This window comes from Cercospora kikuchii (genome assembly GCF_019650295.1).
Source record: "Cercospora kikuchii DNA, contig_00002, whole genome shotgun sequence".
NCBI lineage: Eukaryota > Fungi > Ascomycota > Dothideomycetes > Mycosphaerellales > Mycosphaerellaceae > Cercospora > Cercospora kikuchii.
The window spans coordinates 1,631,330-1,643,911 of NW_025408583.1; the positions used below are offsets into that span (position 1 = coordinate 1,631,330).

Here is a 12,582-nt window from a genome sequence, read left to right on the forward strand (position 1 = left end):
CACACCGCTAGATCACTGCTGAGTGGCGGTAAGCATTTGGTTCATGCATGGAATACTGACATCCCAAAGCAGGCGGCCGAAGTCGCACGATGCTATTGCATTGCCCAATGCAGCAAACTGCGGGTGCTGCGCCTGTGAATGTCGCACCCGCTGAGCGCCACCTCAGGTTCAAGACACTACAAATTGAACCGTTTCTGCCAATCGAGCCCGGGTCAACAGATTGAACTCCGAAATCATGGCTGCTGCTTTCGAAGGCTACGAGGACCATCGAAAAGCTGTTCAAGAAGTCTCGAGGAAGGTCAAAGACTTCCACGCCGCAGAGGTTCCGTTCCGCATCTATCATGGCTCTACCAACAGTACTCGCACATCGCCTTTTCGCGAAGGCAACTTCGTCGACATCAGCAAGATGAACTCCGTGCTGGGCATCGATCCCGAGCGAAGGGTCGTCTATGCCCAGCCCAATGTGCCGATGGATGCTTTGGTCGAACATACCTTACAGCACGGTCTGCTTCCGCCAGTGGTTATGGAGTTTCCCGGCATCACTGTTGGCGGCGGTTTCTCGGGTACTTCAGGTGAGAGCAGCTCCTTCCGCTACGGACTCTTCTATCGAACTGTCGAAGAAGTGGAGATGGTGTTGGGCAACGGCGAGGTTGTGACTGCGTCAGACACCACTCGATCGGACTTGTTTCATGGAGCGGCGTGTTCGTTTGGAACACTGGGAATTATCACACTGTTGACGATCCGACTCATTCCGGCACAGTCACACGTCGAATTGACATATCTGAGAGTCGATAGCATGGAGCAGGCTACGGACACAGTGAAGTTAATGCAAGAACAACAAGACCTGGATTACCTTGACGCGATATTCTTTGCACGCGACAGAGGTGTCTTGTGTCTCGGCAAGCTCGTATCAAACATCAACGCTGATGCTCAGGTGACAAGGTATTCCAGGCCGCGAGATCAGTGGTTCTACATCAACGCCGAGAATCGAAGTATCAAGGAAAGATCTTGGAGTGAAATCTTACCGATTTGCGACTACCTGTTCCGCTACGATCGAGGAGCCTTCTGGATGGGCGAGTACACCTACCGCTACTTCGCTGTACCCTTCAATCGAGTGAGTCGCTGGATACTGGATCGATACTCTCGAACGCGACTTATGTACCATGCACTGCACAGAAGTGATCTTGCTCGGGAGTACGTCGTCCAAGATGTCGCCATTCCATACAGCAAAGCCTCAAGCTTCTTTGACTATTTGGACCAAAATTTCAAGCAGTACCCAATCTGGCTCTGTCCGCTGCGCGTAGGAGGTGACTCGAATGGAACAACACAGGGCCTTCTCGCCGACTCAACATCCACTTCTTCCACAGAAGACATGATGATGTCTTTCGGAATCTGGGGTCAAAGTTCTACAGATCCTGCACAAGCCATTGCTTGGAACAAAGCACTGGAGTCTGAGATCCAAGCTTGTGGGGGGCAAAAGTGGCTGTACGCTCACACATTCTACACGGAGGAGCAGTTCTGGCAGATCTTTGATCGCCGCCATCGGGACCAGCTGCGTGCCAAATACCATGCTTCGAAGTTGCCCAATCTCTACGAGAAGGTCAAGCCTGTCGACAAGTATGATGAGAGATTGCCCTTCGACAAGGAGACATGGATTGGAAAGGCTTTGCATTCTGTTTGGAATGTGTGGCCTGTCAAGGGCTTGTATGGCTGGTTGCAATGCATTGTTGCAGCCGAATACCTGTTGCCGACTGCAGCGTCGAGACCTGCTGCACCCGGAAGTCCGCGAAAAGCTCATAGACGAGACTCTGCACATGGAGGAAGCGATGCATTTGCCTCATCGGGCGAGCATGGCATTAAGCAGGAGTAAGTTTGGGCCTTTGAACGCTGAGTTATCGACATAGTCAGAGTTATCCTGCCTGCTCGAATCAAACTTCACGACGCGCACTTGGAACGCACAATTCCATCGTTTCTAGCGCGAAGAAATCCCGTGTCCATGGCGTATTCGCTATCTCTTCCGTGTTACTTCGCGATTATGCCCGCATCGAGCAGATCTTCAGGCATTAAGACCAAGGCTCAGTGCCTGTGTCATGTATGACCTGCATCTTCAGGGCTGCAGGGTTCTGCAAGCAGGCTGCAATGCCTTCCTTTGTGACAATGACGATCTCCGGTACCATTGTAGCGGTCAACGGGGCGAGCTGCGACTCCTTCCAACTCGTCGGTTCTGACCGTTCTCCACGAAACCAGGTTGCTTGCGCGATATTGTGCAGTGCCCGCTTCGGGAAATTTTGTGAAACAAGACATGCCGGAGCGACGTCGGCATGAGGTGAATGATAGCAACTATATGCCGCTTACCTTTGTACGTGATTTGGATGATAATTGACTCATTGTCTTTTGGAGTAGCAAGATTATTTTGTTCAGGCGTGAGTTAAATCGGACCTCTATGATGGAACTTTTCCTTCACTGCGAACGACAGAAGAGCTCGTTTTCTCTTTCTCAGTTCTGCCGGCAAAGAAGTCGTTATGATCCCAATATGTCCCAAATAACCAATCGAAGAACGAGAAGAATTGGCCAAAGTTATAGTTGACGTTTTTGTGATGAACTGTATGGAATTGTTCCCGATTATCGTCTATCAGGCACATTCAAAGTCAGGCTCATCATTCAACCAGGTGAAACAACAAACTCACGCATCAGAAAAGTCCAGGCAAAAGTCCAGACGAACACCACCAGTTGTGCAACATTCGACATTGGCAGTATGTAACTGAAGGCATAGATCGGCAGACTCATGATATATGCTTCAACAGGATGAAACGCATGAGCGGCGAAGGGTGTCGGCACGACGTAACTGAGTCGCCTTGTCAGCAATTGTCGTCCCCGCATTATGATTCAGTAGAAAGTTCCCATACTAATGATGATGCTTGTGCATCCGTCGAAAGAGCACTGAAATGTGAAACATTCGATGCAGCCAATACATCCCGGCATCACTGAATAGGACGAACAATGAATACTGCAAGATCTCGTATGTGAGACTGGCTTCGCCGAAGGGATAGATCCTCGCATATCCGTGAACTTGGCCGAGAAAAATCGGCACAGTGAAGACGTTGAGCCAGAATAGTGTTGTAAGAGATTCTATGATTTCTTCTCGGACCTGATGTTTGTGGAATTTGGGGTCGTTCTTCCATCGTCGGTCGAAGTTTAGATGGTAGCAGATTGTGCCTAGGATGAGATAGACGCTGAAACTTGAGATGCTGTAGTCGTTCTCAGTAGACCGAGCTGGTGAGGTTGACAAGAGTTTGTGTCTTACAGCGTGAATATGAAGATACTGATACTCTGTCGCCAAATGTCGTTACGATCCCAGAGGCCAGAATCAAAGGCCAGAAGACACGATCGAGTGTGGGCTAGAGCGCGATCCCCTGCGGAAGCAACAAATATTTCCACTTGCTCGTCAGCATTTCGGCACGTCCATAATTGCAATGAAGACCTTGCGCTCGCGTATACCGAGTCCAGAACAATGGGATCGAGCAGATCCAAGACGAGATCCATGATATGCTTGAAGGAAGTTGGACGACGCACATGTGAGTCTTGTCCGGTTGTGCATTACTCAACTTTCTTCGCAGCCACGAAGTCGCTTTTCTTGCTCGAATGATACCATCTGTGAACTTCTTGGCTCGGCTCTCAATTCGTGCATACAATGAGCCACAGTTCGTCACCTTCGAGAAGCAAGCAAGCTTCTTGCCAGCGATAGCGGAGGCAAGCAACGAGCATGTCCGTGCCGGCATATCGACGAACTTTCTGGCGGTCAACGACCTGCATCAAGACCTGGTAGCCGGGGAACAATTCCACGCATCCGTACGTTCCCAACCACCCAAAGCTTGGTCAGCCCTACTGCACAGATGGATGCCATGTGTGCAGATGTCGTGCCCACAAGCGAGACTATGCGCCCAGCAGTGGTTTTTGCTGAGCCATGAAGCCAGTGGTAGAAATGGTGCGAAAGCCAGGAAATCTTGACGACCCGACAACGATTCGATTTTGCAGATTTCCGCCGTTCCAACAGCAGTTTAGCTCTCGATGCAGCAGACCACGACCGAGACACGACAGGATGCTCTTGCGGATCCTGCATTTCCGACAAATACTGCCAAAGATGAAGGCGGACAACAGATGTTGCTCAATGAGATCGCAAGCTTCTTTCTGGTGACAGGATCTCCTCTCTTTCTGGCCTTCTATCAGATAGCCTATCAAGATTTCGATGCGTCTCTCGAATTCGCTGCGAGGTCTCTCATGGAAGAGGGTCCAGTATTGTTCTTCGCGGAAAGAACCCCTCGACCAACTGCTAGTACAATTGCGGTCTACCTTGGATACGTAGGCTGGCAAGCGATGCTCTATAACTTCCTTCCCGGTCCTTTGCATGCGGCGCCAAGGACGGTAGGAGGTCGTCGAATCCTCTATCGATTGAACGGACTCGCAGCCTGGGCTTCGACGATCCTCGTGGCAGCTGCCTGCTCGTATTTGTCGCTCAGCGATCCAACGTATATTGCAAACAATTGGGGTCCGCTCCTTGCTACTGCAAATGTTTACTCAATGGCGCTCATCACTATCTCTTGGTTGAAAGCTCGAATTTCGCCAGATCTTGAGAGCGAGACGTTCCTTACTGGTAAGATAAATCCACAATTGGATGAGCCAGAAGTTGATGGAGAGAAGGGTATTTTTGGTATGACCTTTTCAATGGAGGCGAGCTGCATCCGCGTTCCGGCCGACTCTTCGACTGGAAACACTTCAACGCCAGTCGCACAGGAGGTATCTTGACCTGGTCGCTGATGTAAGTGTGCATGTTCTTCGAGGTTGATGCCAATGGGGTCTGATGAAGACACAGTGACCTATCTTTCGCTGCGCTGCAGTATGAGAAGCATGGAAAGTTGACAGCGTCCATGGCTCTGACCGTTGCTTTCAGACTGACCATCACTATCGAATATTTCTGGTACGAGAACTGGTCCGTATTCTCGTCTTCGCTGCGCGATGAAGGTCCCCGAGTGCTGATCTTGGTAGGTTCTTCGAAACGCTTGACGGATCATATGAACGATTCTCATTTTACAGCATTTATGGTTTCGCAGCGATGATGCCACACCTTTGGACACTCCAGACTCAATATCTGGCGCTGCACCCCGTTGAGCTGTCCACTGGGCAATGTCTTGGTCTCTCCATGATGTTCCTGGCAGGATGGTATATGCGACATATTGTTGACCACCAGAAGAGCTCGACCCGCGCCGCCAATGGAGACAACAAGATCTGGGGTGAGACGGCGAAAGTGCTGAGAGTGCAGTACCGAACCTCCGATGGCAAGGTTCACCACTCTTTGCTTTTGTGTTCAGGTATGTTTGTGAAGCCATCACCATGACTACGGAGCTAACAGACTGCTGCCACAGGGTTCTGGGGTTGGGCGCGACACGCGAACTATCTTGGTTCGAGCATTTACACGTGGGCATCGTGCCTTGCCTGCGGAACTGGCCATTTTTTTCCATATGCCGAAGCAGTACTGATGACTATCATGGTAGTCCATCGTTGTTTCCGTGACGAGGACAGGTGCCGTGCCAAATACGCCTGCGCTTGGGATGAATACTGTCAGGCCGTCAAGTGGAGGATAGTGCCATTTGTGTTTTGAAAGTGGGATGGAGATCTTTGTAAAGACATGCAGCGTCCTGAAGCTGAGTGTGCTAGACAGTGCTCCGTTTCATACTTCTCCACTCCACTGCGAGCGCTGCTGGAGCAGCTAAGCAAGCCATAACTATGCTAATAATAAAGGTCGTTGTTGTCGCATTATTGCAAGCCAGCCGCACGGCGTGCAGGAGGTTGTCTGGAACCAGCTCCTGCACATTCGTGACTCCCGAGGAAAGAATGATGGTTCGGTCGAGGCCTGGGAGTATCGGATGTAGCTCTTCGAGCAAGCGGTTCGTGAACACGTTTTGAGCAGCAGAAACGGAAATTCCGCCACCGAAGGTTTGGCTGAACATGATCATGGCCGTGCCCATAGCCATCAAGTCCTCCGATAGCACATTCTGCACGGCCATTAATGGCAGCTGCAAGCCTGCGCCGGCGCCCTAATCGCACTTATGTTAGTTTCTGATTATTGCCTTAAAACGCTTAATGTTGGACATACAAATCCGAACAGAATCTGATACCAGATCCACACAGTTCGCGAGCTATCAACTTCCCATGTTGACAACAATCCAGCGCCGATGCTTAGCAACACCGCAGATATCCAGAGTAAAGGAGTGTAGTAGCCAAAGAGTGTCGTCAGACTTCCGCTGAGGATGCACATTACGATCAATGAGAGAAGAAGAGGGATGATCCGAATGGCGCTACTGAAAGCGCTCGATCCTCGCACGGCCTGAAACCAGACGGGAATGAAATACACTGGGATGAAGAAGCTTCCGCCAACGAAGAAAGAGAACAGCGCGCTGGCCACGACTGTTCTCTGTCGGCAAATTTGCAGCGGAATGGTGGTTCTGCTCCCTCCTCTGGCCTGAAGAAGTGCAAAGGCAATGAAACAGGCTGCAAAGACCACTAGCAAGGCGATGACCCGACCATCGCTCCACTCGTACCTGGATCCCCCCAGTTGCAAGGCCAGAACCAGACAGACGACCATAGTAAGGAAAGCTAGTGTTCCCAAGGGGTCGAATTGTAATGTAGCTTGTTTCCATCCCCGTGGCAGGACATTAGCGGCATTCGTTGTAGGTTGGTAGCATAATATGATAAACAGAGCTGTCACCACTCCGACAGGGAGGTTAATCCAGAAGCACCATCTCCAGGTCAGATTGTCTGTGAAGACGCCCCCCAAAAGAGGTCCGACAATGCAGGCAATGCCATACATGCTACCTACCAAAAGCGGTCAGTGACAGGGATCGTAATGTCTGAGACGAAGTTCTTCGCGAATTGAAGATGCCTTTGTCGCGACCAATCTTACCCAGAAGGCCAGTGTATGTTGGTCTGGATCGCAGAGGTACCGTGTCCGCGATGATGAGTAGCGCACCAGAGAACAACCCTGCACATCCGCATCCTGCAACAGCTCTGCCGATGATGAAAATTGTGCTGGTAGGTGCTGCACCGCAAATCGCGGATCCAATCTCGAATAGCGACAACGCAACAACGAAAACCAGCTTTAGGGAAAAGAAGGTGTATAGCTTGCCAAACAAGAGCTGAAAGCCACACGTCGTCAAAAAGTAGGCCGACCCGTACCAGCCGATGTCGTTGATAGAGGAAAAGTCGTCAGTTATGCTTGGTATCGCGGTCGCGATAATCTGCACAGGGCAAAATCAGCACTTTGAACAGCACTAGAACAGTCGTCGTACTCACGGTGCTGTCGAGTGCAATGCAGAAAATCGTGAAGCTGAGGCCAATTGTTGTCAGAACGAGCTTGATGCCAGACGCATAGTTGGGTATGCGTTGCTCTGGGGAGTTCGAAATTCGGTTCGATTCGTGCAGGGGCGATATAGTCTGGACGCTGACATTCGCGGATTTCTCAGCCATATTGCCACCCCCGAAAGCGAGACCTGGGGCGAGAAGACCGCTTCTAGGAGCAACTGATGCTTTCTGAGCCGATTTTATGAGTGATTCGGGTTGAGATTAGAACAGATTTACCACGAGCGTTCCTGGCGATCGACAAACGTCCAACCAACATTGTCCATCCGTTTCACCGAGACAGCAAGAACTTCGATGACAACGAATCGTTGTACGCCGTGCGGAATGGTTGACGTCTGAACAAGGTTATTGCAAGCGCTTTGTCTTGGTTGGACCTTCTGGCCTGTATTGCGATGTGCCGAGGAGAGACTGCTCAAGGAAGCAGTCCGTGCGCATGCCTGATCAATTGTGTCGTTAAGAACTACTCGTCTCTGTAATCAACCGCTGTCTGCGTTGTCACGAATGTCCGGACCCGTCAGGTCTTTGCTCATGATAACATAGTCAACCTTAACGACTTTGTTCCTCGTCTTGCGGTCTTCGGGTGAGCAGATATCCACCTCATATCCCAGATATTCGTAGAACGCGCGGGCTTTCACATTGCTCCTGAAGCAAGTCAACATGACCTTCTCCACTCTCACTCTATCCGCGATGCTTTCCGCCATTCCCATCAAGGACTTGCCAAGTCCTTTGCCTCTAGTGCTATTGTCAAGATGGATCTCGTAGACATACAGCACGGGAACCGATGGCGTGGAGTCGTGAGTAAGCATGAAGCTGAGGAAGCCACTTACCCCCGCTTCAGACGGTGCTTGCAGCGAAGAGTCTCTCAGGATGATATATCTCATCTCCTTCTCCTTCATCTCACGCATCTTTCGCTTTGGGTGCCACCCAAAGCTACTCGGCTCGTAGTCGTGGCGACTGGTCCGCTCGATGAGGTCGAAGCACTTTTGCAACTCGTCCTGCCTCAAAGTCTTCGCGAATCGAAACTGACTGTCGAAACTCACGAACGGTGACCAGTCCTCTTCGGCGAGGTAAGCTTCCTTGAAGTCTTCCTCGGACAACTTGTTGACAGCTTCAATCAAGTCATGGCCGCGCGACGGGGCCGTTGCAGACGAGGGCTCCTCTTCTACCTCATTTGCACTCTTCCGCTTGCCCATTGCGCGGACTGGCGAGGTGTCGATAGTGATGTAGCTTCAAGGTCGTGCTTAACGCGTGAAATCGGAAGACGCGTTCGCCAAGACTCGGCCCATCGCGGTCTCGACACGAGCAACTTCCGGCAATGACGACGAGATCAAAACCTCATCTCCTTTGAGAGAAGCCCACTGTCCAGGCATCAGTCTGCCGTACTTCTGGCCAGTATGTACTCCACGCTGCGGCGATGTGCCACAGTATCGCCCGACAAAGCAGTGCGCTTCTCCGGCAAGACGCTCACGCTGGAGCACTTTCTCCAACGGCAAAAAGTCATCAAATTATGGCGAGAGTGCATCCGAACTATCAACAGTAAGCACAGCAGACATGTATACACTGAAGTTTCTTGGACTTATATCCGCGTAGAGATTCCCCCGTCCATGCCGATTCGCCGCGAGATGCGGGAGTATGCTCGCTATGAGTTCGAGCGATACCGCAACATCGATGATCTGGTAACTTTACCTCGCCAAGCCATAACCGTCTCTTGAGAAACAACGCTGATTGTCGCTGCAGCAACATATTCGATACCTTGTGTCAACTGGCAAGACGCAACTTGACTCCATGAGTCGATACATTGAGCAGAATGCTATGTGAAGCGCTCTTCCTGCTCCATCAATCAATTACCACTTCGGAAGCACCGGCCCCACGGCGTCCACGATTGTGGTCTCTATCAAGACGCTCACCATGGGACTCGAGAACCTTGTCACAGATTTGAGAAAGTACGGACGACAATGCGAGCACGGCTTCCGCGCGGTCGGCCTTCAGGCGCTGTATACGTCCCTCACGCGAAGCGGACATCGCCAGACCTTGCTGCTATACCACCGGGGAAACAGCGAGCATAAAGAAGCGGACATGCGATCAGGCTATTGCCGCACGGTCCGCCCGCGCAGCTCAACATTATGTCCAAGAGGACACGGATCAAGTGCGCACTCGCGACCTGCGCTGCCGCCTCCGGCCTATGCAACACACCACGACAACGCACCACCACCTTACAATGCCGAAGAGGAGGCCAACGTCAGCCACAATCCGGCACCATCGCACCAAGAACCTCCTCAAACACCGAGCGCTGACAGTGGATCTAACACGACCCGACCACCACGCTACGACGGCAGTGACCAGCCTGACAGAAACAGAGGTCACCCATTCGAACGCTCGGAGAACAATCGCTTCCAGCGTTACTGGGAAGACATCGAACTGCAACGACCCAATCATGGCAGCGGAGCACGAAACAATAGCTTCATACAAAGTGTTCGCCGCCACAGTCTCGAAGTGTCGATGGTGTTGGTGGGGGTTCTAGTGGTCATCATTCTGGCGCTATACTCTGTTCTTCACCATTGGCCAGGACGTTCATGATGCAGAGAACGATTGAAAGACTGACGGTATGGCGACCTCTTGAAGACATGTGAGCGAGGAATTTGGAGAGGTATTTCACCCGCGGCCTTGAAGCAGATCCCACGCTCCGAACTGATTCAGTCTGGAGGACGCAATGACGAGCCACTACTGGAGTAGTACTGATTTGCGCTAACGACGCGATCAAAACAGGCGTGCTTGCAAATTTGGAAACCTGTAGGGTGAAACGGTTGTCGAAAGTGGTAGCAAATTTGTCAAGCATAGCAGAGAAATACGAAATGTACGTCACGAACTAAAAAATCATGGCCCAGAGTGTTCAATCTTCCTATCAGTCACCCTTCCAGTTTTCCTCGCAACGACCCTTCGAGACATCTCCTGCCCTCCCGAGTGCAAGCAAACACTTGAACCTCACATTCCATCATCCAACATAGCCACAATCAACTCCACATGCCTCTGAAAAGCCGTCTCACTAAACTCGTTGTCAAAATTCAACCCATACGGCCCAACATGCTGCCCATAGCACGAAAGCCTCGCATCCGGCCCATCCACACTCTGCAAATACCTCGTTGCCCCAGGCCAATCATTTCTCTCACAGCGATCGAAAAATGCGCCCGTCTGTCCGATGCCCAGTGTATGCGAAACCTCGTGCAATGCTGTGCCTTCAGTCATGTAAGCTCGGTCGGAGCCGAAGCGCATGTTGCCCGCGTAGTTGGCGTCTGCGGTGGGGACGCCGGGGACGTAGCTGACGGAGAGGGATTTGGTGATGCGGGGGTGTATGGCCCAGCGGGAGAGGGCGGCGTTCATGGCTGATGTGATGCGGTCGTAGGCATCGGCTTCGTCGGGGCTGGGGTTGGGGTTGCGGTTGACGAGGTTCCAGGTTATGGCTCCTGAGGCGAAGGGGAGATAGGTGGCCAGGAGAGAGACGCGCATGTTGAGTGATTTGTGAAGTTTGAGTGCTGAGTGATTGGTGAAGTTTGAGTGCTGAGTGAAAGGATGGATGGTGGTGGAGGATGGAGTCTTTGACGCTGCAACTTGGAACTTCTGTTGTTTCTTGCTGTGTATATCTATGTGCGAGGCAGTGGACCTTTATACTTGGGATATCGTTGCTGGCGCTGTACAGACTTGCCATTGATCTGTCACCGCCTGTCTCAGCATCGATGTATGATCGCTGGGCATTTCGACCGGAGACCTGTATCATTCGTGCGACATGATGCTCCGTGGTTGGTGTCTCTGCTTTGCACGAACAATACCACTCGTGGCTGGTGATCGCTCTTCCCTCCACCTCTCCAGTATCCATGGTCCTGGTATGCTACCTCTTCCTCTCCTTCGACGGACCGAAGAGGCAGATCGATACCATAATCGTTGTCCTGTCAACCAGACTTCCCGTGTCTCATACATCTGCTTCGACAACCTCTATATGCACAGCAGTCAGATGTCTCTTATTCCGTTCGCTGGATGGTGGAAGAACCTACATCTGGCTGAAACTGCCCAAGCCAAAAGAGGCAGGCGAAGCAAATGCTATTAAGCTACCGACCAATGCACCAATGGATGAATGCCAAGACCTGGTTGAAGATCCTATGCAGCTTGCATCCTTCGTAGACGACTGCGGTGCGCAGAGGTGCTTGTCGGGTGTGTGGAGAAATTTTCCGTAGCGTTTGCTCTTCTCATCAGTCTACTAGCACTAAGTCCCAAGGCATCGCTTGTACTGTAGGAACAACGCAGGATGAAGTTAAAGTCAATGTGATCTTTGCCGGATTCACTCGTCCACAGCCTAGCCTAGCTAATTCTAAGCGAGGAGTCGATAGAGCGGACTTGCAGTCTGGCGGACGAGACGCACGTGTCTGGGGCCCAGGATTCTGGTCATAGTGATCGTCGCTGTGGGCGTACTTTTAGTAAAGCTGGTCTTAGTGTAGCAAAGCAAGACCGGCGGAACCGGGTTTGCAAGCGACGTCGAGCTCGCTTCGTTGAATTATTGACGCTCAGAGTGCGAACGCCCAGCGTAGAGTTATTGTGCGAGCACAACTCCCATCAATCCATCTGATGCAGCCCCGGCATATTCTTACTCCTCACGCATAACCAGCCTCCATTCGCGTCCCTCTCAAATTCGAACAGTGTCACACTCGGTCGTCTCGTCCCGGGCGGCAATCCTAGCATATGCACGTGCGCAATGACAGAAGCATACTTTGCTTTTCGAATTACAGAAACCTGCATCTCCTCGCCAACTTCATAGCGATATTCCGGGCAGGCATTGGAAAGTAATTGCTCGACGTGCAAGAATGCTTGAAGATTTGTCACGAGTTTAGAGACGTGTAAGTCGATATCGAGGTCGGAAATGTCGCCGGGATACTGTTTGGCGATGTAGACTCTGGCTTCGTGCGGAATGCCGCTGCAGTCATCGGCGAAGTTGGGAGAGAAGCTGCTATGCCAGGGCTCTGAGGTGGGCGCAAAGTCGCGTTCGTTGATGGCGTGGAAGGCGGCGCGGATGATCTGCTCGATGCGTATGTGGATGGGTTGCTCGTTCTGGCTGGCTTCTTGTGCGATTGCTACTTGTGGGTCTTGCATTTTGGCCGGTCGACGTTCTTTGAAGGCTGCCTG

At 51.6% G+C, this 12,582-nt stretch overlaps 6 protein-coding genes across 6 annotated transcripts; 2 read left to right on the forward strand and 4 right to left on the reverse strand.

Moving 5' to 3' along the window:
* Positions 1-235: 235 nt before the first annotated feature.
* Positions 236-1,870, forward strand: CKM354_000285100 (uncharacterized protein; the record flags this gene model as incomplete). The annotated part of the gene is made up of 1 exon (XM_044798021.1): positions 236-1,870. One exon carries the CDS (start codon positions 236-238, stop codon positions 1,868-1,870), a length of 1,635 nt encoding a protein of 544 aa, XP_044653956.1.
* Positions 1,871-4,068: 2,198 nt separating this feature from the next.
* CKM354_000285200 (uncharacterized protein) lies at positions 4,069-5,656 on the forward strand (the record flags this gene model as incomplete). The annotated part of the gene is made up of 5 exons (XM_044798022.1): positions 4,069-4,651; positions 4,699-4,816; positions 4,871-4,987; positions 5,044-5,366; positions 5,421-5,656. The coding sequence occupies 5 exons, from the start codon at positions 4,069-4,071 to the stop codon at positions 5,654-5,656; spliced, it is 1,377 nt and encodes a 458-aa protein (XP_044653957.1).
* Positions 5,657-5,708: 52 nt separating this feature from the next.
* On the reverse strand, positions 5,709-7,521 carry CKM354_000285300 (uncharacterized protein; the record flags this gene model as incomplete). Its single annotated transcript, XM_044798023.1, has 4 exons — positions 5,709-6,092; positions 6,152-6,870; positions 6,959-7,292; positions 7,348-7,521. 4 exons carry the CDS (start codon positions 7,519-7,521, stop codon positions 5,709-5,711), a joined length of 1,611 nt encoding a protein of 536 aa, XP_044653958.1.
* A 368-nt stretch (positions 7,522-7,889) lies between these two features.
* CKM354_000285400 (uncharacterized protein) lies at positions 7,890-8,606 on the reverse strand (the record flags this gene model as incomplete). The annotated part of the gene is made up of 1 exon (XM_044798024.1): positions 7,890-8,606. The coding sequence occupies one exon, from the start codon at positions 8,604-8,606 to the stop codon at positions 7,890-7,892; it is 717 nt and encodes a 238-aa protein (XP_044653959.1).
* A 1,789-nt stretch (positions 8,607-10,395) lies between these two features.
* Positions 10,396-10,917, reverse strand: CKM354_000285500 (uncharacterized protein; the record flags this gene model as incomplete). The annotated part of the gene is made up of 1 exon (XM_044798025.1): positions 10,396-10,917. One exon carries the CDS (start codon positions 10,915-10,917, stop codon positions 10,396-10,398), a length of 522 nt encoding a protein of 173 aa, XP_044653960.1.
* A 1,098-nt stretch (positions 10,918-12,015) lies between these two features.
* CKM354_000285600 (uncharacterized protein) lies at positions 12,016-12,549 on the reverse strand (the record flags this gene model as incomplete). Its single annotated transcript, XM_044798026.1, has 1 exon — positions 12,016-12,549. One exon carries the CDS (start codon positions 12,547-12,549, stop codon positions 12,016-12,018), a length of 534 nt encoding a protein of 177 aa, XP_044653961.1.
* Positions 12,550-12,582: the final 33 nt, after the last annotated feature.